The sequence below is a fragment of the Pogoniulus pusillus genome, chromosome 27 (assembly GCF_015220805.1).
Source record: "Pogoniulus pusillus isolate bPogPus1 chromosome 27, bPogPus1.pri, whole genome shotgun sequence".
Lineage (NCBI taxonomy): Eukaryota > Metazoa > Chordata > Aves > Piciformes > Lybiidae > Pogoniulus > Pogoniulus pusillus.
The window spans coordinates 11,024,601-11,048,843 of record NC_087290.1 but is presented as its reverse complement, the minus strand read 5'-3'; the positions used below and the strand labels follow the sequence as shown (position 1 = coordinate 11,048,843).

General features: G+C 44.5%; 3 protein-coding genes across 4 annotated transcripts in view; 1 reads left to right on the top strand and 2 right to left on the bottom strand.

The window, feature by feature from the left end:
• Positions 1-6,322, bottom strand: part of VMP1 (vacuole membrane protein 1) — a 76,720-nt gene extending 70,398 nt beyond the window's left edge. Inside the window, 2 exon segments of the mRNA XM_064165925.1 lie at positions 1,951-2,082; positions 6,218-6,322. The gene's annotated coding sequence lies outside the window, so the exon portion shown is untranslated.
• PTRH2 (peptidyl-tRNA hydrolase 2) lies at positions 6,189-7,741 on the top strand. Its single transcript, XM_064165926.1, has 2 exons — positions 6,189-6,420; positions 7,041-7,741. The coding sequence occupies exon 2, from the start codon at positions 7,055-7,057 to the stop codon at positions 7,571-7,573; it is 519 nt and encodes a 172-aa protein (XP_064021996.1). The 5' UTR covers positions 6,189-6,420; positions 7,041-7,054; the 3' UTR covers positions 7,574-7,741.
• A 1,816-nt stretch (positions 7,742-9,557) lies between these two features.
• Positions 9,558-24,243, bottom strand: part of CLTC (clathrin heavy chain) — a 39,427-nt gene continuing 24,741 nt past the window's right edge. The window contains exons 15-33 of one of the 2 annotated variants that reach the window (XM_064166420.1): positions 22,314-22,439; positions 21,634-21,776; positions 21,025-21,259; positions 20,584-20,706; positions 20,342-20,487; positions 20,008-20,191; positions 19,336-19,528; positions 18,712-18,869; positions 18,334-18,498; positions 18,138-18,245; positions 17,848-18,015; positions 17,526-17,675; positions 17,244-17,375; positions 16,971-17,081; positions 16,187-16,357; positions 15,702-15,923; positions 14,587-14,607; positions 11,627-11,702; positions 9,558-11,046 (exon numbers count right to left, since the gene is read on the bottom strand). In XM_064166420.1, the coding sequence (XP_064022490.1) occupies positions 10,922-11,046; positions 11,627-11,702; positions 14,587-14,607; positions 15,702-15,923; positions 16,187-16,357; positions 16,971-17,081; positions 17,244-17,375; positions 17,526-17,675; positions 17,848-18,015; positions 18,138-18,245; positions 18,334-18,498; positions 18,712-18,869; positions 19,336-19,528; positions 20,008-20,191; positions 20,342-20,487; positions 20,584-20,706; positions 21,025-21,259; positions 21,634-21,776; positions 22,314-22,439 (2,757 nt within the window). In that variant the 3' untranslated portion in view covers positions 9,558-10,921. The remainder of the gene's footprint in view (positions 11,047-11,626; positions 11,703-14,586; positions 14,608-15,701; positions 15,924-16,186; positions 16,358-16,970; positions 17,082-17,243; positions 17,376-17,525; positions 17,676-17,847; positions 18,016-18,137; positions 18,246-18,333; positions 18,499-18,711; positions 18,870-19,335; positions 19,529-20,007; positions 20,192-20,341; positions 20,488-20,583; positions 20,707-21,024; positions 21,260-21,633; positions 21,777-22,313; positions 22,440-24,243) is intronic. The other variant, XM_064166421.1, reaches the window with a different exon arrangement.

Sequence of the window (24,243 nt, the reverse complement as noted above, 5' to 3'; positions counted from 1 at the left end):
CAGTTTAATAGCATTTCAAGAAAATGAATTCACTGTGTTACAAACTGCTTACCATGTTCGACATTAAAATCTAGGATGTGCACAACGCTCCCTCTCCAGGAACTGAATTCCACTGCAGACCATTAAACATCTTACTGGCACATAAAAATCATCACTCTCTAGGGATCTCAGGTGCACTGTTACATACACACCACAGTAAAACAGAGACAGTTGTACCCTGTCTGCTTGGAGAGGCACTAATCTGAGATCAGCTTTGCACAATGCTACCTCAAATACACAAGTCAACATCGACAGCAAAGCAGATAAATAATCCCTTTGCACACTTCTGTAGGGTGAATACTTGTTAAGTAGGTCTTAAAGTTCAACCATTCTGCAGAAAAGCTCTAAAACCCCTTATTGAAGAACACATCTGACTGGGAGATTTGATACCTACTGCACTGCAAGCTTAAAGAGCCTGAAATTTAGAACCCAAACCCTTACTGGCTTCAGAAAAAAACCCTCCTTGATTAACCAAAGTCTAATTATACTCAAAGCATCTTAGCATAAAGAACAGAAGGATGTGTATCCAGAGAGCTCAGCTCTTGATATGCTGCTCTGTTTCATGCCTATTATTTTCCCTACTCCTGCACTGTCTCCTCATGAGTATTAATTGTAGTGGGAGTCTGACCCAAAATGATGGAGCCATTCTTTATTAACCAAGCCCCCATCCTCATGTTTACACCAAACCCATGACAGCTCACCACAGCAAATTAAATTCCATCTGCTAAACAGAGCTTCACTTCTTCTGAATGCTGAAAAAGACCCAGAGTCCCTATCTAATAAAATTAATTTGCCTAATACATTGAGCAGTTACCAGCAATCATAAAAATAAACTATTTAAAAGAGTGAGGAAAACAACTCTGAACGGTTTTTCTATCAGAGTCGATTAGATCATTTGTAAGAGCTGTGCCCACACAAGAACTCCTTTGTCAGGCTGAACAAATAAGCCAACAATAAACCATTGAGCCTTAGTGCAACCCATAACATTAAGTATAAAAAGACAAGTACTGCTAATCAAAAATTAAAATTGGTCAACAAAAAGGCCTTCTGGTAACTGCGACTGGCACTTCACAGTGTAAGGGAGACAAAGCAAAACAAGCGAACACCAAATCAGGCACTGCAATCTCTGCACTCCTCAGTCAGAGAAAAGGACAAAAGTCTCTTTCTGAAGCACCTGGGAGGCTGCTGAAGCACCCAAGTGCTGGGTGCACTTGCACAAAAGGAAACTGTTTAAGACAGGGCGGTTGGGTGCTTGCACTGTCACTTGGAGGAGCAGAGTGTGGACTCACATTCCCTGCTAAGGATTTTTTGAGGACTCCTTTGCAATGTGCTGGAACAAAGAAGCTGTTTAACTGTCTGAATGATTTCACTGCTTTTCAGTCATTGTCTGAATCCCTAATTCTTACCATTTCTTTAATAGAGACCCTGGAACTCTGAGTCTCATCTCCACCAAAGTGACTTGTCACAGCTGCTAGAATCAGATTTTATAAGTCAGATCACTTTGCTGATGTTTCTCTGCAACACCATTTACAGACTTCTGCCATTTCTTGCATTTTAAGCCAAATGCTCCAGTCCTGTCACTGTCCTGTTGCTTTATCCCCAGCTTTTTGGAGAACCTTTTCTCCTCCTTCTCCCACATGATTGTTCTTTAATTACAATTAGGAGAACAGAAGATTAAACCCCAAACTTTAACAGGTGCATAAGCAATTGCCCCAAACTAGCCAGCACTATGGTTTTGTTTCAGTCATCAAATGCTCTACAGAGGCAACAGTTTGCACAGGGAATAAGCTAACACTTCCTTGGCAAGGTAAGAGTTTGGAGAGCATTTTGCCTCAAAAGTTGAAGACCATCTGACACATGAACACATTTAGGTAAAGGAGGAGATCAGCCTTGAAGTAAAACATTACCTACCCTCTCAGCTCCGTACAACTATGTCACTCTTCACTGCTTCTTCTGTATTTGAAGCCAGTGGAACACACAACTATGTCCTCAGCTCTGTAGGTATTCAAGACCAAAGCAACTGCTCTTCCAAACCTTCTGTCCCTACAGGGTAAGACAACACCATTCATCATGTGATACCAAACTGACATAGTCCCTGAGATGAAGGTTAATAACTCTCCTAAAGATGAAAGCAAATAGAAAAAGTAACTGCTTGATTCCCAGCCCCCCCCAACCCCTCCCATCCTTTTGCACTCCTGGGAAGCATTCAATTAAAATAAATTAGGACACATCTGAAAGATGTTCAAAATCTCCACAGACTGAGCTATAATGGGTTCTGTTGATACGAGTGCATTTATTGCCACACTAAAAATGTTGTTCTGACTGAAATAGTTTAATCCCTCAAAGGAGAAGCAATTCAGTTAAAGACCACAGCTTTCCATTTTGTGGGTTATGCCTCTGTACACCAGACCTATATTCCCATTCCCAACCTAAACCTGTTTAAAAAAAATAATAAATCAGAGTTAAAATTTCTGGTTTTCCAAAGAGGCTTGGGGACATTTTTCAGGAATGATTTAATACTGCTGGAACACAAGTCCAAGGAAAGCAATGCATTTTCTTTTGAGGTTACTAGAGGCTCCTGTCAAAGCTACCCATATTAAACTGTTCTCTTTGGTGGAACACAAATACTGATGGTTGGTTGTGTAGATCAGTAGTAGAATCAGGTGCTTTAAGAACACAGTAGAGTCACTGTAAATGAAATCTAGAGATGAAAAGGCTTGTAGGATGGCAGGAAAGATAATTTGATATTGTTTGGGTATCTGAAGTGAACTTTTGCTGAAACTTTACCTTCTCTCCCCCACTAAATAAATAAGGAAGGGAAATTACAATGACTGGGAAGATGAACATTACCAGTGTAGGATCTCATGCACAGATCAGCTCTGAGCTCCTTACACTGGCAGGAGGTAGCAAGCCTGGGGTGAAGATCACAGCTCACAGAATGAGGCTGCTTCTCCCCTGCCTGAGACAACACTCAACCAGATGCTGAGAAAACAGCTTTGAGGTCAGAGGGTGCAATATGCTGCTGGGAAAGTGACCTGAGGTGATCACAGGAGACTTCCTTAGGGTTGCTGTTGTGCTGCTTCACTAACTTCAGTTTTCCCAAGCTCAACTCTACCCAAATGCTGAACAAGACAGTGCTGCAATGTGATGTCCTCTGTCAAACAGGAATTGAGGGACAGGTACTGATCAAATAATGTATCCCTTGAGGAGAACATGTCACAGATGCCAAGCAACCCTTTCACAAAGCTGGTGACTTAGAAAGACTGGTAACAGCTGAGAGAAAGGCTTTGGTGAGAGACACCACAGAGGACTGAAAAAGAGTGCACCTTCACATCCAGGTGACTAACCAGACAGTCTCTCTCACATCCTCAGCTCCAGAGAACAGAAATCCACACACATGCTCAGATGTCCCTCTCGCAGCTCTTGGACTGCACTCTGCCTTCAGAAGGTGGCAGTCAAGCTCTCCACAGTCAGTCTCCTTATGCTCCCAAAAGGCACAGAGGGAAGAGAGGGCACAGGGACTGTCACAAAAATGGCCTACTGCCTACTCAAATTTGACTAGGACAGAACAAAGAGTTAGAAACTCTAAGAGTATAACCCAGTCTTAAGAACTGACACCTGACTCCTCCAGCCCCTAGGGGAGAGTGCAGGTTTGGTAGGAACTTTGCCTTTATCCTGCGTTCTGAGTGCTGGGAGACACTTTCCCCACAAGATGCCTGCAACTACCCAGCTTTTACATCCAGAGAGCTTCTTCTGCATGAGGAGGTACAGTATAGGTGAACAGGGATGAAGACCAGAACCTATCAAACTCTGTGAAAAACAGCAGCTGAAACATGCTCCAGAGACAATGGCTTCTTTTCACAGACATTAACAGACTCTAAATGGAACAAGTTCAGGTTCCACTACGGCTGCCTTGCCTACTGGATGAGAGTGCACTGCCTGTGCCTTGGAATAGAGAAGAACATTCTTTTAACAAGTCTGAAATACATCAGACAACTCCCTGCCTCACTAATTTCTTAGACTCTCCTAGGCCCAACTGCAGCATCAAAACCAGCAAGGTCCTGCCATGTGATTATGATTCCAAACTGCTCTAGGGACACAAAAAGCTCAGTGTTGCAAGTTTCAAGGCTGTGCTCTTTGTTCTCATGGAACAGCAAAGTCCAGCCAGATCAACACTTCTCCATGCGGAACAGAAGTTAAAGTTCTAACCTTCAGATAACAGTGTGTTTCCCATCACCAAGACACCAGAAAAAATGGCCTACTCTTACTATATACTAGAAGGGTTTTGGTGGTTTTTTTTTGCTTTAAAGATAAAGCTTGTTAAGAAATAAGAGGAGATCTTGAAATCTACATAGAGCATTCTAATGAGAGGCAGTCAGAAGATATAGTCAGAAATAATTGTGATGTTCAGACAACAGCCACAGGCAAAAAAAGAAACTTTAAGGTGGAAACAGTGCAGACATTCCAGCTAAGAGACTTATTTCTACTGTATTCATCTTCCTCATGGCTACTACCCACTTGAAAGCTACCAAGTCTCTTTCTATCCTTTCCCAGAGAAATTACCAGTGCCATGGATTCCAGTCCTTATGTAGGACAAGAAGCTTAGCACAAATTAATAAGTAGTGCTCAGCTCTCATTGGACAATGACAAACACCTCATTTGAAAACAGGATGAAGCCATCACTACAACTGTCACTTATGACCAAGATGGAACAGAGAAATGTCCATTCTGTACTACAGAAATAATGGTCTGAAAGAAAGCTAACAGAACAGAGCCTATTTCAACAGGCAAGTTAATGCTTAGATATGTCATCATGAAGTAAGGTGGTAAAAAGCACGAGAGCCTCCCAATCTACCCGTCTACCAGGAACTGGGGCTAAATGACCTTAGAAGAGAAAAGTCCTTGCAGGAAAACAGTACCAAAAGCCACTGCTCAAACAAACTTCATATGCTTCAAGGCACAGAAGACCACAGAGTGCTCAATCCGTGTTATTAGCATTAACTAAACCAGGGTACCCACTTGTCGGTAAGCGCCCAGAAGAGAAAACAAGGACAGGAGAGAACCCTGAGGAAATGTCCTGTGTGCAGTTCAGAGTGGGTAACCTGGATTCATACACAAATAGCCACTACCAAACAAATTCTTACCCCTTTCATCACAGCACTTAAATGCCTTGCCAAACATCTCAGAACGAGAATCCTACTGCTCTACTACTTTCTGTAATCACTAAATGACACAGGCCAGAGAACAGGACTTAAAACCAGACAAACATCTCGGTGGTCAACTCCAGTCATTAGGAATCAGACGTTAAATAGTTTTCACGGATTGAGGCCTCACCACCTGAGCCCGTCAGACAAGTCACAAGGACCAAGGACAGACGGCCGTGATGCAGAGGGTGCATCAGCCCTCCAGCTAGCAAAGCACGACGCGTTTCTCCTGGAGAGGCAGTCGCAGAGCCTCGGCAGCAGACGAAATTTCTCACTGTGCCATCAGGCACCGTCCCTTGGCCACAGCGGGGCGATTCTATCACACGGTTCCAGGGTTTTCCCCAGCGCGACGTGAAGCGTCCCGAGCAGAGTAGTCTCCGGCGGGACGCGGGGTGAATTAGGAGCAGCGCAGCACATCTCTCGCCCTGACGACAGCGACAAGCTTCCTCCCACACCTCCAGCGCCATGGGGGACTACTCTTTCCCTTCCCGATCCCCCAACCCTTACAACGTTCACCCTGCGGTCACCTCCCGCTTACCCATAAGCGGCTCACCCAACCCTCCAGCTCTCCCCGCCGGGCTAGGCCCCTCCCGGCCGCAGACTTGCACAACCCCGTGTGGGGTGGCGCCGGGTCACGGTGCCCCAGGACACCGCCGCCGCCCCAGCCGCGGGCGCCTCTCCCGACACCCCTACAGCTTCTCCTCACGGCCCCGGGGCCGGGCCTCCCACCTCTCTTGCTTGCCACTAATACAGCCACCACGAAGACAGCGAAGGGGGACCGCGGCTCCACAGCAGCCGTGAGAGGATCGGCCCCGCCGCCGGCGCTGAGGGGGCGGGATAAAGGAAGCAGAGCAGGTGCCGCTGAGCAGTGCGCGGCGCGGAGCCCTGCCCGCCGCGGAAGCGCCTCTGGGAGCCCAGCCGAGGCAAGCGCCCAGGCAATCTCGCTTCAGCCCGGCACGCAGCGCCACACTCACCGCGCTCCGCGCCGGCCGCTGCCGCTGGGCCCGGGCCAACCCGGACGTGAGGGCAAGGCCGAGCCGGCCCCTTCCCGCCCACCGCAGCGGCACTTCCTGCGCGCCGCGCACTGCTCCCGCCCTCAGCGCGCCCCTCCCCGACGTGCGCAGCGGCGTCATCTGTGCGCGCCGGAGGCGGTGGCGGTCTGGTCGGCGAACGGCAGGTGAGGGTGGTGTGGGGGTACCGGCGGCTCCCTGAGCGCCGTGGGCGTCCGAGATCTGCCTCGGCTCATTTCGCTCTCGGTTTTTGCCCTGCTTCCATCAGGTTTATATTTATCCTATGCGGGCCTGGCCGCTTCAGTCGCTTCCACCCGGGGGGTGTCGCTGCGTGGGGCCCGGCGGGGCCGGGACTGCCCGAGCTGCCGCAGCGCTCGGTGGGGCTGCAGGCGGCTCTGCGCCGCCCCTCCCGGCGAGTAGCTCTCAAGTGAATTTTGAGCGCTGACTTGGCACTCCTCCCGCCCCCATTTTGCCGTTCCTCTCGCCATTTTTAGGTGTAACTTTAACATACTTTGCGGGTTCTTGTCTTAGTTCTGCTTCCGAGTATGAAACCCATCCCTGGTGGGTAGGGCACCGTCACCGGTGACGCGTTCGCCGTTAGGAAGCGGCTGTTGGGAAAGGAGGAGAGTGCATCACAAAAGCCATCTCTGAGCATCCTTTCCCCGTGCATGAAGGCGGAATAGTTTTAGTTTTTTGTAACAAATGCTCACTCCAAATCACCAGGTGTGCTTGTGTAAGCTGAAAAGGGCTCGAGTCAATCCTGTGTTTCCCACCTTTCCCTCGCCAGCTTCCAAATCCATCATGGATTATCTCTCTAAACCTGGGCTCCTCAGTGTCATCGCGGGAGTTGCATGTGGGGTGTGCCTGGGCTGGGGCCTCCGCGGGAGACTTCTCAGGCAGCCCAAAGTCAGAATGTCTGCACCTGCCAACAGCCTGGGGAGTGAAGCTGACATCATGGGAGAGTCTGGGGAGTTCAAGATGGTGCTGATTGTCCGCAACGACTTGAAGATGGGCAAGGGTAAAGTAGCAGCACAGTGTTCCCATGCTGCTGTTTCTGCCTACAAGCAAGTTCAGAGAAGAAATCCTGAGCTCCTGAAACAGTGGGAGTACTGTGGACAACCTAAAGTAGTCCTCAAAGCTCCTGATGAAGAGACTTTGATTCAGCTCCTGGCAGATGCTAAACACCTTGGACTGACTGTGAGCTTGATCCAAGATGCAGGTCGTACTCAGATAGCTCCAGGCTCCAGGACAGTCCTTGGTATAGGACCAGGACCAGCTGATTTAGTAGATAAAGTTTCTGGTCAGCTAAAGCTCTTTTAAACTGGGGACCATAGAAATCTAACACACTGGTGTCTGTCAGTCCTGAAGGGATAAAGCCCAAGCTTGGGGATTTGTCTATGAATAAAATAATGATTTTTTAAAGAGACTTCTCAATTGCAAATCATGAGTTTCTAGTTTTTGTATTGTGTTCTAAAGTGGAAAGAAAATGCTAGGCTCAGTGAAGTTGAAGGCAGAGACTAGTTCCAGTGTAGGTAATGTGCACTCAGAGAGGGAATCACAGGAAAAGGAGTCAAGAAGGAGCTCTTCTGGGAGCTTTTTAAAACTGGGAAAGCAGTATGCTTGTGCCTAAGGGCCAGCAGCTTGTGGAGGGCTGCTCAGGTATTGTGGGCAGAACTAGCACCCTGGGGACTGAGGAGAAGCATCCAAGAAGGCAGCAACTTGTCCCTGCCCCCCAAGCAGAGGTGCCTGCTTTACTGCCCAAACAGAAGCTTTAATAAAACTTTAACTAAAGTTCTTTCTCTTTGTCTTATAGAAGAGTTTTTGGAGAGTCTTTACTTCAGGAAACATGAACTGCTGAAGCAGTTAAAAATTGTCCTATGCAGTAGCTGGGGGGTAGCTGTAGCCAACTTCGTGCAGAGTTTCTAACAGGGTAACTGATGCAATAGCTTGTAACTGGCATGAGCCCAATCGAGTTGAACAGGCTTTGCAGTCCAGACCTTCTGAGACGGCAGAGTTGGGAGAAGCTGTAACCAGTGCTGCCTTCTGGAGGTGCTTGTAGCTCCTGCACTTGCCCAGTTCAACCCAGCTAAAAATATCTGGTCATACAGCACCTAACTTAAACCCTGCTTTATTGGGAATGAGCAAGTTATTAAGTCTGATCTTGAATGTCTCCAGGGATAGGGCATCAACCACAGCCTTGGGCAGACTCACCTTATCAAATGGTATGAAATCCAAAGGAGAGATTAACACCTGGAGTACTGTGTCCAGTTCTGGGCTCCTCAATTCAAGAGAGATGTTAAGGTACTGGAATGTGTCCAGAGAAGGGCAGCAAAGCTGGTGAGGGGCTTGGAACACAGCTCTGTGAGGAGAGGCTGGGGGTGTGCAGCCTGGAGAAGGCTCAGGGCAGACCTCATTGCTGTCTACAGCTGCCTGAAGGTAGGTTGTAGCCAAGTGGGGTTGGTCTCTTCTCCCAGGCAACCAGCAACAGAACAAGGAGACCCAGTCTCAAGTTGTGCCAGGGCAGGTATAGGCTGGATGTTAGGAGAAAGCTCTTGACAGAGAGTGATTGGCTTTGGAATGGGCTGCCCAGGGAGGTGGAGTCACTGTCCCTGGAGATGTTCAAGACAAGACTGGATGAGGCACTTAGTGCCATGATCTAGGCGATTGGATAGGGCTGGTTGCTAGGTTGGACTGGATGAGGAGCTTGGAGGTCTCGTCCAACTTGGTTGATTCTCTGCTACAGGATGGTTCAGACCACCACAATCATAGAACATATGTGAATTCTACCCTTGCAGCTCCTCCGCAGCTTTAACACTATAAAAGACCTCTAATCAGTAAAACTGACTTCATGCAGAGTCCACCTAACAAATCAGTTTTGTGAGAATGCTACTTTTGAGCAGGTCTCTTAGCTTGTCAGCTGCATCTTCCTTCAGTTCTTTCCTATTTCGTAGCAGTCAAATTTACAGGTGCAGAGAGGTTGACATGCAAGTGTAATAGACACACAAAGGAGACGTTTTTGAACTGCAACTCATCTTCAGCATAATACTGCCCTACTCCACATTCTTGAACAAGGAGATTGAGCCTGGGTTAAGCCTCCCAGATGCCAACACTCACCCTTATACACAGAACCACTGTAGTACTTGCACACTAGAGCTAGAATCAAGATCCCAGTAACAAGCAGGAAGGGAGGTCAGCCTCAGAGCTGGAACCTGACGCTGTGGATGGCTCCTGGTTAAGAAAGAAGCTTCTACAGCTACCACAACCTGAGACCCACAACACTCAAATATGACAGTATTCATAGAGAAACATTTAAGTCAATTTTATTTGAAGCTAAATATATTTAAGGCAACTTACATACCTAGAACATGATCTTAATTTAACTGACACACCCTACTACAATCCTAATGTATCACCTGCTCAGATATGCTGTAGTTGGCCACAAGGCAGCCAACCTTTGAAAAGTGCTATTTTCTTCTCTCTGGCATAGTCTTCCTCTAGGAAAAGCATTTTGTGTTTTCTTGTATTGCCCCCTCAGTGCAAGACACCACTAAAAGTCTCCATTGCTGCTCTCCTGCTGGCCCCTCAGATCTTTGCATGTCCCTGCACGCCCTATTCCTGCTAGCACTGTTAATACTTGGATCAAGGTCAAAGGTCCTTTTAGAAGACAGTAAAGTGAAGCTACCACTATGCAGCATGTCCACAGTCCAGTAATTTATTTTTTTTTAAATTGAGTAATTTCAAATTGCACAAACAAAACTGAACAGCAATATGCTTGAATTCTCTCTTCTGTACACTCAAAACAGTGATCTAAAACACCACAATATCCAACATACACAAACCTCAGGGCAGGGTTAGTAAATACACAGATTGGAATCATGGTGCTCTGTTCCTGAATGGAATGTCCCACAAAAGCACAGGATACAGCACAACATAAGGTTCATCTGTTACATATGGAGTGAGCAAAAAGACACTAGCATTTTCTATATGCATAACTGGGAAAAACCTGCATAGGTTAAGGGAACAAAAAAAGAAACCCAAAGAACCCAAAACTTGTACTCATATATTTTGTTTTAAGTCAGGCAAGGTTGTCTGTACGCATCTGTAAATTCTTTTAGAGCTATGCAATCCAACCAGGGTAGGATATGCTGATTAGTGTTGTCTCCTGTCAGCAGTCTTGCAAGGTCAAATACAAGTATCTTCGCTTTAGCTTTCTCTGGATATAGAGTGAGACTTAAATGCGTTTAGAATAGACAGTACATACTGTAAGCTGCTCACGTACAACGAACTTAAGATTCAATATTAGAGTTTAACACTAGAAGAGTGCAAATCAGAATCTTCACAATAGACTTAATGGTAATAAGCAGTCCTGCAAAAAAAAAAAGAAAAGAAAAAAGCAGCCCACTGGAACAAAAAAAAGTCGTTTAAACTATTCCCCCTTTTTAAAAGTAAAAGTCTAAATGACATGGAATGTGAGGAAAAAAAAAAGAGAAGGATTTAACAGAAGTGATTCAAATTGTTTGCGCTAGAAAAAACAGTCCTTCATGAAATAAAGGTTACAAGAACACGAGGCAGAACTCTTTGCTTTTCCCTGTTATGAGTTAAAGCGGGGAGGGACGGTGGAGTTTCAGTAAGAAAATAACGCTAGCTCCCGGCTGACTTGTGCTGCTCTCACATGCTGTACCCAAAGCCAGGCTGCGGCTGCCCGTAGGGAGGTGCGGTGTAGCCATAGCCAAAAGGTGCTTGGGGAGGAACTGCCACGCTGGGTCCTGCTGTCAACATCAGCTGTGGCTGACCTGCAAGACAGAGCAAAGGGCGATTGAAGTAACTACAGCATAGAAAGTTCCACCTCAATGAGAGGAAGAACTTCTTGACTGTAAGGGTCACAGAGCACCAGAACAGGCTGGTCAGAGAGGTTGTGGAGTTCCCTTCTCTGGAGAATTTCAAGACCTGTTTGGATGTGTTCCTGTTTGACCTGTGCTAGATTCTATGGTCTTGCTTGGGCAGGGGAAGTCAGACCTGAAGACCTCCTAAGGTCCCTTTCAACCCCTAACATCCTGTGCTCCTGTGAACAGTTTGAGCTTTACTCTTTGGTACTGAATGTTCAGTCAGCAGAAATCCTGCAGCTTCCCTGGAGACATCTGCAGGTTTGACTTTAATAATAACTCCCTGAGTTTGAGCCAGGACAATCTGAAATCCTACAGTCCACATCCAATCTTAGCAGCAGTGTTATTTAGCATTTTAGAACACATTTCCTTGAGACTCAATACCACACAGAGGACGTTCCCATTTCTAAGGACTTCCTTGGGAAAAGCCTAGAGAATGTTGGTTTAAAAGCAAGATGTGTCACTGACAACTCAGCAACTAAAGCATTACCATAAACGATAGGTTGTGTTTCTGTAGCCTGCTCCTCTTCCTTTCTCAAAGACTCTGATGCATCCAGTTTATCCACCTGGAATCAAGACCAACAATTAATAAAACTCCTCCAACAAAGCTACTTATTCATGGCAGAGAAGTGGAAAAGCCTTAGTGTTATCACCCATCAAGAAAAGGAGACCATTTACAAGTTAAGATCTATTCAAGTAGCAATGTTGGTACTGGTGCAGTCAAGATTGTCCATTTCCTGAAAAAACCCTAATTGAGGGATTTGTGGAACTTCTTTGAAAGCTCACTCCAGGCTGAAGCATTATATGAGAGGTCCCATGGTGGACTAGAGCTGCTTTGTCATCAGTAAGCTCAGTCACTGTTGCTCCAACTGCTTCAGACCAACAGCCTTAGGACACAAACTCAGATTTTAGCACAGTGTCAATGGAGACCTTTGGCGTTGGAGCAATTACTAAATGCCCAGACCTGGAGAGGTATCCCTGAGTAGAACACTGAGGCAAAGTAATCTGAAGTTGTTTGTATTGGGCAGACTGCAATAGCATCCGACATGTCACTTGAGCCTCAAGATGTCACTTTCCAAACCCATTCACTCATGCAATTTAAGTTCAAATGCAGAGAATGCATGTGTATAAGACTTGCTTTTTTCCACGCTAGAACTGTGTGGCAGTCAGCCTAAACCCACCAACACTCAACTTGTTGGAGCTTAGTACACAGTAACAAGACAAGACTGGCCAGCTTCACTCTGCTGCACAGCAAGTGCAACTGTGCTGCCAGCCCACCCCTATAGAAAGGCAAGAGAAGAAACTTGTTCTGTAGTGAAGTATTGCTTGGTATTAAAACAGATCCAAGGAAAATCAGCAAGACTACAGTCTAAGGCAGGCCCTGGAACTAAAAACCACAAAAATTAGGTATTGCTCTTCTACCTAGGAGATAAGATTTAGGATAAAGTCAGAGACAATCATGCCAATCACTTTTTAAGACAGTAAGACAACTCACAAACCAGATTTGTCTTTCACTTCATTTGTGTCCTTAATAAAGGAGTTTGAAGACAGGTTTCCTGTACTTACACAGGGTCAGCATTACTTAGTCAGCTACCCCAGTGTCAGTGAGTTGGAACAGTTTCCAGCTAAACTGTGCTATGTTAGCAAATATTTGCAGGCAGCTCTAACTGCCTTCATCTATTTAGTTGTGAATTACAACACGTGTTCCATAAAACTGTTAATTTGTAACCTCAATTAGAGGCATAAGTCCTGAGCTTTAGAGTTCATTCATTGACTGGGCTCTCACGGCAAGCCTTTTTTGTTGCCTCGCATCAGTATTTGGCTTGCTGCAGCCAAAGTGCACAGGAACGTATGCCAATGCTTCAAGACTCATTTCCAGACACTGTGCTGAGAACTGCACTGTTGAACTCAAACAGCAACACACTTAACACAAAAGCACAAGTTTAGAAATGCAAATCCAAGGAGAGTGTGCAGAGTTTGCTACTAAGCAGAGGCATTTGGTTTATAGAAACTCAGAAAGCCTCCGGCCCAGGATATTTAATGCATTCTTGAGCCAGTTTTGATGCCTCCCCTCAGAGCTAAACAAGCAGCACAAGTTTGAAACCAGCCTGCAGGATGGTTTATACACCACTTGCTTGAGCATCACCAGGTTCAGTACCCTACACACTTGTAGCGAGTTTGTTTTAAAGGCTTTTCCACAAGGACTGCAATAAGCTGCAGAGGAAAAGTAACATGCATTCAATGTTATCGTGTTATGTGTGCATGAAAAAGAGGCAAAAGTACTGAAGCAAGAGTGAGGTCTGAAGATGACTGCCAAACAGGCTCCCCCCAAAAAACCACACGCAGCCCACAGCAATGCCTTGTAGCTTCAGGAGTAGTGGGATGTAATTGCAATGACTGCTACACATGCGTAGTTGATGCAAACACTGCAGTTCAGTTACCTTTTTTCACACACACGCTTTCTTACTGCCTCACTTACTAGCTGCTGAAGGACCTTACACTATGCATTTTAGTCAGGCTAGCCTTGAGTTCCAGTGCTGTCATTACAGGCATCTTGTCACCAAGAAGCACTTTGCATTTAGTCCATCTTCAAGCCATTTGTCAGATGTTTGCCCTCTGCTCAACCACATCAAATGGAAAACTGACACTGGGGCTGACCTCTGCTCTAGGGAGAATCAGTGTGCTAACTGTCCAGAGACAGATGGACAGAGACCTTAGAGACTGCCCTTTGGAAGGGCAAAACTGCATAGCAAAAGGCAAGCCTCAGAGTAGCAGTAAGCATTTAAATGAGGTAGCAAGAGCAGTTTAGTGAAGCTGAAGAGCTTGGAAGGCAATCTTTGTGCACAGCTACAAGAAATTACTACAGGGAACAGAACCACAGACTGTGTCCAACAGCTGAAGTTTTAAGTTGCTACATGAACTAAAGCATCATGTGGATTAGACTAGCACCATAAGAACTGGACACCTGAATGATGAAGAGTCTCTTCTGAAGCAGCTAGTATCTACTTCACCTACTATCAGCACACATTAGTAATGGTCAAGGGATCAGGAACTGGATCACAGTCCTTAAAACTAGCAAATGCCATATTGGTTTATAGTTCAGTGAGTGCTCCAGAACCTAAATTATTTCTTATTGTAGGAGGTTCTCCCACATTGGCCAAATAGTAGCACTTGTGTATCCACTTAATATCAGACTGACTGTGATCCAACTGATCACCTGTAAGCCCTTCCTGAGCATCTATTAGCTTATTAGTAGCAAATGAATCTACTTTTGTCCTACAGCACTAGCTACTTGTAAAGTTAAACAATTTGCATATGCTTTAGTGATATTTTGTTTGGGGAAAAAGCAGTAGCAGCAGTGTAGTAAACATAGGAAAGAAAAAAACTCATGCAGAATCCTTAGACTTAGTCCTCCAGACTTAAAGATGGAAAACAAGAATCAACTTTCACCTTTTCCTTTATTGCATCAACCTGCAAAGGAATTCAGAAGGTGCAGCTTAGAAAAATAAAATTCCATATTTAGCATATAAAAAGGTAGAAACAAAAGTGTCAGGGAAGAAATTATTAAGTTACAGGTGAGTAAAAACAAAGATACACCAGAAGTATCTGCTTCAGAAAGGCAGCTGTGCTGTTAGATCTTACTGCATTGATTTCATTAGCTGCACTATAGATACACCCTAATCCTTCACCAGATCATGAGATTTTAAAGAATCCTACTCCAAGGCTATCACTCTCAAAAAAGACCTAGCATTAACTTGGTACATCAGGCACAGCTGGCAAACAATGCTGTTGATTAGACAGCTCCCAACCTCCCCCAAAATACTGCATTTAAGGATAGCAGGTTGCTATAAGACTAACAGAGTAGTCCTGCCTTTAGAAGTACCAGCCAGGCAAATCCCTCAGACAAAGAGGCACTCCAGTCTTCATTGCCTAAGCTTCAGTTCAGCTTTTGCTTCTCACAGTCTTAACCATTAAGGAATTTACCCCATTTCTCTGAAGACACTCGGAAAGTTTTGGCTGGGCAAAACTTGCTAGTTACACTTGGTATTTTAACTCAAATGTGGTTCAAGTCTGTCAGAACATTACTAAGCACTGTTCCCATCCTAAGTCACTCTGAGCGAAAACTGAGACGTAATTAGTGCCAATAAGTATCAGAGCCACATTTTAGAGTCAAATGCACAACAGACTAAAGTTAACTCCAGATCTAGCTACAAAGATTTTTTTAGTATCTAGTCTAGAAATGTTAGAGCTTGATCCCAGCTGAGGTTCCTGACTGACATAGCACATAAGAAGCCCAAATCCTGCAGCTACTTTAAGACACTGCCCATGGTCAGGCAAATACTACTGATGTAGGTTCTGTAACTGGTAGAAAGAGTGAAGTCTGCAAGTGTCTCAGTCTCTCAGAGGGCGAAGTCTCTCCCCAGATGGACTGAAAAGTAAGTGTGGACATGGACAGACAGACATTTGACAAAGCCCACATCGATGTTAGTAGCAAGCAGACAGTTTCAAGGCATACACCACAGTGACTAACAAACTCTCAGTGTTGGAGAAGCACCTGCTCTTACCTTGGTCAAGTATTCCTTCATGACCTGAATAAAGTATGGCATGGCAAAGTCCATGATGTTGTGCCTCCACGCTGTTTCCAGGACAACATCTGGCCTTAGGAGATCATAGCAGGTGAAGAGACAAGCACCAAAGCATTCTCTCTTGTTCTCCTGCAAGAACCACTGCAACAACTCTTCTGCCAACTCCGTGTCTTTGGATTCTGAAGCATACTGCATTGCATCCTACAACAGGAGAGTCTGTTTAGCCTCAGGTGCCACAGTAAACTCACTGACACGGCTGTGAGTCTGCAGTCTGCTGCTGAGATCAGCAGAGACACTCTACGACTCATTTCCAAGGAATCTGTTCATTTACGTACACTCTGAAGCAAGATTTTCCAGACCAGCAACAGATACCACCTAGCGGCATCCAGAAAGATGCAGCTTTACTGGAAAGCCCCAAGGTCTCCAAAACCAGCCAAGCATGCTAAACCAGCCCCGTGTCTTACCTTATACAGTCTGTCCTTCTTACAGAGCTCCACGCTCTGTTTCCAGCGATTGTTTCCTTTGAAGAGGTACGCAGCAATTCTTCGGAACTCTATAAGTTCATGTTTCTCCAAACGTTGGGCCAGAGAAATGTTGTCAAAGTTGTCATAAGCATCTATAGAAGTCCTAAGAGCCTGAGTGAGATAAGAAAAAGTTATTCACACCTTGAAGGCACCCCTGCATGCCCAAAGATACATTTTTCCAGATACCTTAGTTCTATATTCCTGGTACTCTAGCCAGAGCTGCAGAGATCTATTTCTTCTGAGAAGCTAGTGTTTGACACACATTTTAGACTACTCCACTTATTTTTAGTAGTGACTGCTGAGGTTAAGAGCCTCTGAATATCAAACAGCTGTTCTCTGAAAAGAGAACATCTAGAAAGCAAAACTGTTTGCCCTTTCTGTGAATTCTGCCTACAGCACCCACTGCTTGCCTTAAATAAAAGCACTTGTAACCAAGTAACCAGTCTAGCCCCAGCAGGAAACACCCATAAAGCTCCAGAGATGTTCACAGTTCTCCACTTAATCCCTAGCTAGTCACCATTAGTTCGCTTCAAAGAGCATGTAGTTAAGGAATGCTAACAGCAAGCAGCTAAAGTCGCATGAGAGAAACCTGTGTTTGCAGACTTAGTCAGAAGCCAGCTTGAACAGAACTTTGAAACTCAGGAACAGCTGCTTCTATCATGAACCATGTAAACATGCCAGTTGATAGCTGTTCCAGGTACTACCAGTTCAAGACAAGACATACCTGGTAGTCTTCTTCAATAATGAAAAGGTTGTTCAGGGACTCATTCACTGATTTGTTGTTGTGATTCTGAACAGAACGCAGGTAAGGCTTAACCAGCGGTAACTGTTTAACCTGCAAGGAATTGGAGACATTTAAATCAAGATAACTTTCTGTAGAGGTCTTCTATCATTTTCCTGGCGTGCAGTGAAGTAGTTCAGCATTTTAAAATGCTACTACATCTAAATGCTTTTCCAGCTGCAACTTTCTCCTTCATCTGGATAGTAGGAAAATTACCTTTGTGAAGAAGGTGACTGCACGAGTGTGGTCAAGCCGAGGGGACAACACCATCAGCAGATCATTGAGCAAGAGAGGCTTAAATTCCAAATAGAATTGAATTGCCTTGTAATACAGCTCCACGTTGGCCACCTAGGGATGAGTAAGGATGTATGTTCAGAGCAGAAGCTTAATGATACAGGAATCCAAGTTGAAGACATAACTTCAGATATTCCTGCTCAGCTCAGCCACTCATCTTGCACACAGCAAGAAGTTTACTTCCTTTCACTATAGAAGTATTACCTTTGTGATGATATCTTTGAACTGGCCTTCCTTCCAAGCATCCGTTGGGTGATTCATCATTGTGATTATGGCGTTATCATATTCTTCATACTTATCATACAAGAACACCAGTTCAGCCCAGAGATGTGCCTGCTCTGCAGCTCTCAGAACCTAAGCAAAAAAGGCACATTAGAAATTCCAGTTAGGATATGTTGCTGTTTGTGTCCGTCAGTGCTCAGGCTTTAGTGCCATTAAAAACCTCAAGAGCTGCTGTTGCAAAATCTAGGGTACACACACCCCAGCACGTGTGTTTGAAGTTAAATTTAAGGCCCCAGACTCTCACCTTCGGAATGTTGACTCTGGACCAGAACAGCTCTAAGTGCTCCCTCATCTTCTGTGGCTTAAATTTGGAGTAGAGAATGGCTAACTCTGTAAACATCCCCATGTGTGCTCGCTCAAGTCCCAGGGCTGCTTCCAACATAGTTATCAGCTCTTCAAAGTAGCCACGATCCTAAGAGACACAGACACAAAGGTGTTTCACATTAGGAACAAAGTAGAAAGTTAGTTTTCTTTTGGATAGTTCTCATGGAAGAATTTAGACTTTGCCTGTGCAATAGCAGTCAGCTTAATTACCTGGTAATAGTTGATTAGCTCTTCCAACTCATCTGCATGCACCACAATATGGAGTCCACACATCTGAGCCAGGCGGAACTCCTTCCCATCGACGCAAGCAAAGCAGACCTGGAATGGACAATTGCATTAGGGCTCATCACCCAAGCTTCTGGAGATGCTACAGTTTTGAAGTACCTTATTCAGACACTGAGCTTACCTCCTTCCACGTGCGAGTACTGTTCGCTTTCCGAGCGCCATCCACAGCTGCCTGGTATTCACCTAGGTGAACTAAAGTTGAGGCCAAACGGCCAAAGTTGGACACATTGTTATACAACAGCTTAGCTGCTTCATACATCTTCTCATCATAGCAACGATCACCAACCTACAGGAGAGCACAGCCAGGTTATTACAGCTTTTCAGTCAAGGGCTTACGTAAAACATGCAACGTTTGAGCCATTATCAAATTGGAAATGCCCTTAGAAGTCCAAGATCTAGCTGCATTTCCCGAGATACAAGTCCCAGCACTCCTCTAATTAGCAATGCCTAAGGAGTCTGCTGCTGTGATAGACCAAAATTGAAACTCAGCCCCACTCACCTGCTGGATATGTGCATTGTTTGGTCCATTGATAAACTCCTCTAGCTCTGCCAGACGGTTTGTTTTAGCAAGAGCAAAGATTAATTCCGTTTCCACATATGACTCCCGGGCCTTCTTGCGTGCCATCTGGAGATACTTCACCAGTTCCTCCCAGTTTCCTATGAAACAAATTTCAAAATGCTCAATTCTTGCCATTGAGGACACTTGTGCTTAAGCTATATACACGCTATACTACCACCTCAATCTTGTTTGACCTAAGTCTTTCTGCAGCTATGCCCCAGCAATCAACACCAGCCCTTACACTGCATCCACTACATTCATGAACTCACCTTATCGTGGGCCTAACCAAATGTATCCTGGTGTTGAACTTCATGCAAAAACCTCCTTAATAGCAACTGTTTAGAGAAATATCTATCTAGCTAAATAAAGTAGTTATAAGACCACTGAGTAACTGCAAATGGAATACACTATCTTCTTCATTCTCATTTAGGGCAGTCTTTGAGAGACCAGATTCCTCTGCTTGCATCAAAACACAAGTTTGGCAGAACTGCAGTTTGAGCAACAGACCACACAAAAGGGCTGAGCAACACTGACAGCAAAGACTTAAATAAAACTTGATCATACCACTGGCATTGGCAGCTTGAACAACTTCCATGTATGAGGAAGGATCATCTGCTTTAATGTATGAGTCAATTGCTTCCTTTACCATCCCCTTCTGAAGCTGTGCTTTAGCCAGCTGACTCCACACAGCAGGCTCATTGCAACGTTCAGCAAATTCATATGCACGGTCCAGGTTTCCAATGTGCTCTATTAACACCTAAAGAAAGGGTTACCAGGATCAGACACTGTCTAAAAATGTCAGTTTTACAAGACACTGAGCTGTGCTTATGTTAGCTCTTCCATGGATCAACAGCTGCTCTAAATAACCCACATGGAAGCAGGAAAGTTGTGCTTCTGAAGTTTCCCTTAATAGAAAGTTCAATGCTATGTTTGTTCTACTTTGTAAGACAGGACACTGAGCAGTTCTGGCCACTTTGCTAACTGGTTTTAAGTACTGAAGTCATAGTATCCTCTGCCCAGGGAGGTGGTGGAGGCACTATCCCTGGAGATGTTGAAGAACTGTGTGGACATGACACTTCAGGACATGGTTTTAACAGCCATGTCTTAGGCTGACAGCTGGACCTCATCTTACAGGCCTTTTCCAACCAAAAGAATTCCATCATAAGTTCACAGCAAAGTCCTTGCGTGAGGATGAACAGGTCACAAGGAGCAACTTCAAACAGATTTTGAAGATACCTGTACAGCTGATGTGTTGACATCAAACTTCCTGAAGATAGCAAATGCCTCCTCGAAAAGCTCATTGCTGATAGCTATGTTGGCTATGTCAGGAGCATCATAGTTATCCAGGCGGTTGATGTATTCCATCACACGGGTGCGATCAGCCTTAATAGCTGTCAGAATGAGAAGGTTCTGCAGGTTCCTAAATCGAGAGAGAAAAACTTAGTACACACCAAGTAACCATCAGGAAATCCACCCTGCCTTCTGGGGAAGGTGTTTGTTTGCTGTTCCACATTCCAGCAATTTAACACCTGTGCCAGGTAGAATTTCCTGTGACTTAGCTTTGACTTACCTGTGCTCACTGAACACCGAGTTATCCAGAACTATTTTCTCCAACAGTTCAATCAGCTCATTAGGAAGATCTGCAGTCATGAAGGCCTTGACAGTGACAGAGACTTCCTCAGGGTCCTGTGTTTCTGACAGTGCAGTCTGTACAACCTGTAGGCAGGATTAAGGCATTAATAGGCCGGTTTATCTGGGCACTAGCAAGTCAGGTTAGGACAGAAAAGGCTTTTAATGCTTTGTCAGTTATACCTGGTCAATGAGGGGTCTTCTGTAGGGGTTGCTTTCCAGTAATACACTGGCCCACAGCTCAGGGTCTTTACGACGAACTAAGTAGCGGGAGAGACTTTTGAAGAGGGAATTCTCATTGCACACCTAGTAGAAGGCAAAATGTACTTAAAGTGCAGTCACAGCTATTGAGCCTACGGTAGATGAGTTAACTGTAATCAACATTTAACAAGCCTGCCTGAGAGACTAGAAATCTTAGGCTTTGGTACTTTCACCAGCTGCCCATTTGAGAATGCCCAAGGGAGTCTCCCATTTCTCAGTCACCTGCCCAGTCCATTACAAGTGAGCAGGTAACAATTACTTAATACTTTGGGAAATAAATGCTTTTGCCAGTCAAACACCCGACCATTTATCCCATCATAGGTTGGAACTTAACCCCTGAGCCAGCTGCCTTGGCATACATACATTAATCAGTTCCAAATCGCACTGTCCACGCTCATAAGCCACACAGGCCAGGTGAGGGTCCCTCTTCTCACAGTACTTGCCAACAACACGGCTGTCATAGTAGGGGTTCTCACGCAGGAATCTCTCTGGGTTGTTGTTGCTATCAATGTATATTTTGGCCAGGGCATTGTGAGTTGCAGGCTCCTCACAACCCTCATGAATTCTTGCTTCCAGCCAGGGCAGAAGCAGCTTCAGTCTAGAAGGAAGCAGTGTTCACATTAGAGAGGCTGAGGTAGTTAAGAATCCACTTATATGGCTTCTTCACTCTAGAAGGCTTCAGTGTAGGGTAGTCAGTAAGTAACCAGAGTTGTAACACTTCATTTTGACCTGCTTTCTAGTTTATTATTTTAACAGCGTAACTTTCTGATGCTGTGAAGAACTTCACTTGCCAAAACCTATCATTACCTTGAGACTGCTTAAGGGAGATCAGCCAAAAAGCAAAGCAGACACTTACTGCAGCCTCTTATGTCAGCATCAGCTCTAGCTACATAATGAGGACATGCATTGATAGATGACCAGTATAACCATTACCAGTATGGCAGTGGTAAGAGACTTGGAGAAGTTTAATACCTGTTTCTTTTCTCAACCTCTGCAACAAGCTCATCAGTTGAAAATTGACCTCTCACTACAAGGATAAGGTTCTTTATCACATCTTCAGAGCAGTCCACATCAAGCAGTCCCCCAATAACCACAGGCAGACGGCTTGGATTCACCTAAACAGGATCATTTAAAGAAGTCAGGCAGCATGGCCAGTCAATACTTATCCCCAGAAGCACACATAAAGGCTGCTTGTCAAGATTGATCTCATCTTCCTGCCTTCATTCTCAGCTTCCTGAGGTTCTAAACAAGCTTGTAAGTCAACTCTTCACTTGGCAAGGTTTCACAACACAGTTCAGTGATTGACTAATGCTCAGTCTCCATAGGAAGAGCTCCTGAGCAAGCCAATTTGTCCCTGCAGGAAGTATAAGGAAGAACTCCCCCGCCCTCCAAAATGCTATACATTAAAATTACACTGAGAATGTCAAAGATATCCTACCAAGTCTTCCCACTAGTGTCTCTTGAAGGAAGGACGACTGCTCAGCTAGACTGAAGAATAGAAGTTCTGACTTGTGTAAGGGCTAACTTACCAGAGACCACTAAGTATGTATCAGTCTCAAGTATGAGGCTGTTTACAGAATACTTGGAATGTTGCATGTATTGCTACAAAATTGATCAGTTTGACTTAAAGACAAGCAAAAATTGTAACCTACCTTCTGTACATAAATCTCAATGTATTTTTGGAGATTATTTCTATACAAATACAGCACCAAGTCGTGGACAAAGTCAAAGCGATCACATACAATGATGAGTGGCAACTGGTCAGTGAGTTTAGCTTCCTACAAAGAGAAGAGCTTTAGTAATTTGGTTTTCTTCTTAGGCTTAAGCAGACAAATACAATCACTTAAACTGTTAAAGCAGCTGAATTTGGAAAGCCAAAACTTCAACATTCAACCAAATTATGACAGCTTATTGCTCAACTAATTGTTTGCAATATGTAGCAAGTAGGAGTACTCAACACCCACTTCAGGGCCTACAGCAAGAAGCTCTCTCAAGTTTAACCCTGCTCCTTTGCATGGCAGAGTCCACAAAGTTTTACAACACAACTAATTAAAGCCCAAGCTATAGATTTAGTTTTTAGTTGCCACTTGTGTTTGGTGTGCAGGATTAGCACTCTGGGATTTCAAAAGGAATTTAACAAAGACTAAAGTTGTGGTTCATAAACTTAAATACAGAATTGACTTCAAGTTCCACGTGTCTTGGGATACCTTCTAGCTATGGATTTAGAGAATAATAAGAATTAAGCCAGTAGCAGAAATTCTAACATTGCTAGTCAGATTAGTTACCTAAAAGCATTCCAACTTTCAGCACAAGATTACAATGGTTACAGTACAGAAGCTTAATCTATGTGGCAGACAGTATTCCGGATGCATACTTCAGATCACTTATTCAAACATGCACATCCCAGAATATAATCCTACATATAAATTACACTTAAGGACTTTACACAGGGAGGCCTGTACTGGGAGATTTACCTGGTACATGTCCTGCACATTCCAGACATGGAACAGCACAAAAAACAATAGCTTTCATCAGGAATTTGACAGCTTGATAACATATCTTAGGTGGTGTGCTAGTTTGAAGCAAGCTAGAATGTTTTGGTACAAGAACTAGATAACGGGCAGTGAAATGAAAAACAATTGATGTCAACTTCTCTCACAGTCACGCTGAGAACTCTGGGAAGAAGAAAGTCTTATTCTCCATTTTGTTTCTCACTCTTGCTTTTGCCTTAGACCTGGTCACATCTCATTAACCCTGCTCCTACTAACCTTGCTCCCTAACCTCTTGGCTGCACCTCTTTTCTTCCTGAGAACTGGGGTAAGGTTGAGAGGGCCGGGGGGAGGTGTTGGGGTGGTTTGAGAGCCCCTCCTGGGGACTCAGGTTTCTGGGAGGGGAGTTGTGCTTTTGTATTGTTTATCCTTTGTATATTTCTGTATATAATTGTATATAACTGTATGTATTGTAAATAGCTGCTTGTAAATTCTGCTAGCTGTAAATAAATTGCTTCATCTATATTCCCAGGGTCCGTCTGAGTTAGCTGGGGCAAATTCAAAAGTGTGGGGGGCGGGGAAACCCCCAAACCATCACATTTTTAATTGGCTTTCCCAACGTGGGGCTAGATATTTCAGTGAGTGGAAATTAGCTCTGGGAATTAAGATGAAGCTAATCAAGCAGCTATTGTACTTGGTGGGGATTGCTGTGTGGCCTGTTTTCTGGTTTTTTGTGTACAACTGGATCAAAGATCAAATTGGTTATTTCTTGCTTCATGTAGTTTTTAAGAAGGCTAAAGTTAAGCTTTCAAACATGTTCTGGAGCTGGGGTGATTTTATTCTTGGTTATGCTGGTTTTAGTGTCACTGAGAATATTACTAGTGATATTACAAGAGTTTTTGTCAATAATGTTACAATCAATCGAGAGTCTGCTTTATCTACTGCTCTCATGAGGGTCATCCAGCCCCAAACTGAAATGCCAAATCCATGCAAGGATTTCTACTCGAAACAGAGCATGGCAGGGATGCTGGGCATTATACTGGCTCTTGTAGTTTTAAATTTCATATTAATTTTGGCATTATTGGTGAAAAAT

What these genes read in the sequence shown, in the direction of transcription:
- PTRH2 (XM_064165926.1), top strand. Translation starts at nt 7,055, where the DNA reads ATGGATTATCTCTCTAAACCTGGGCTCCTCAGTGTCATCGCGGGAGTT.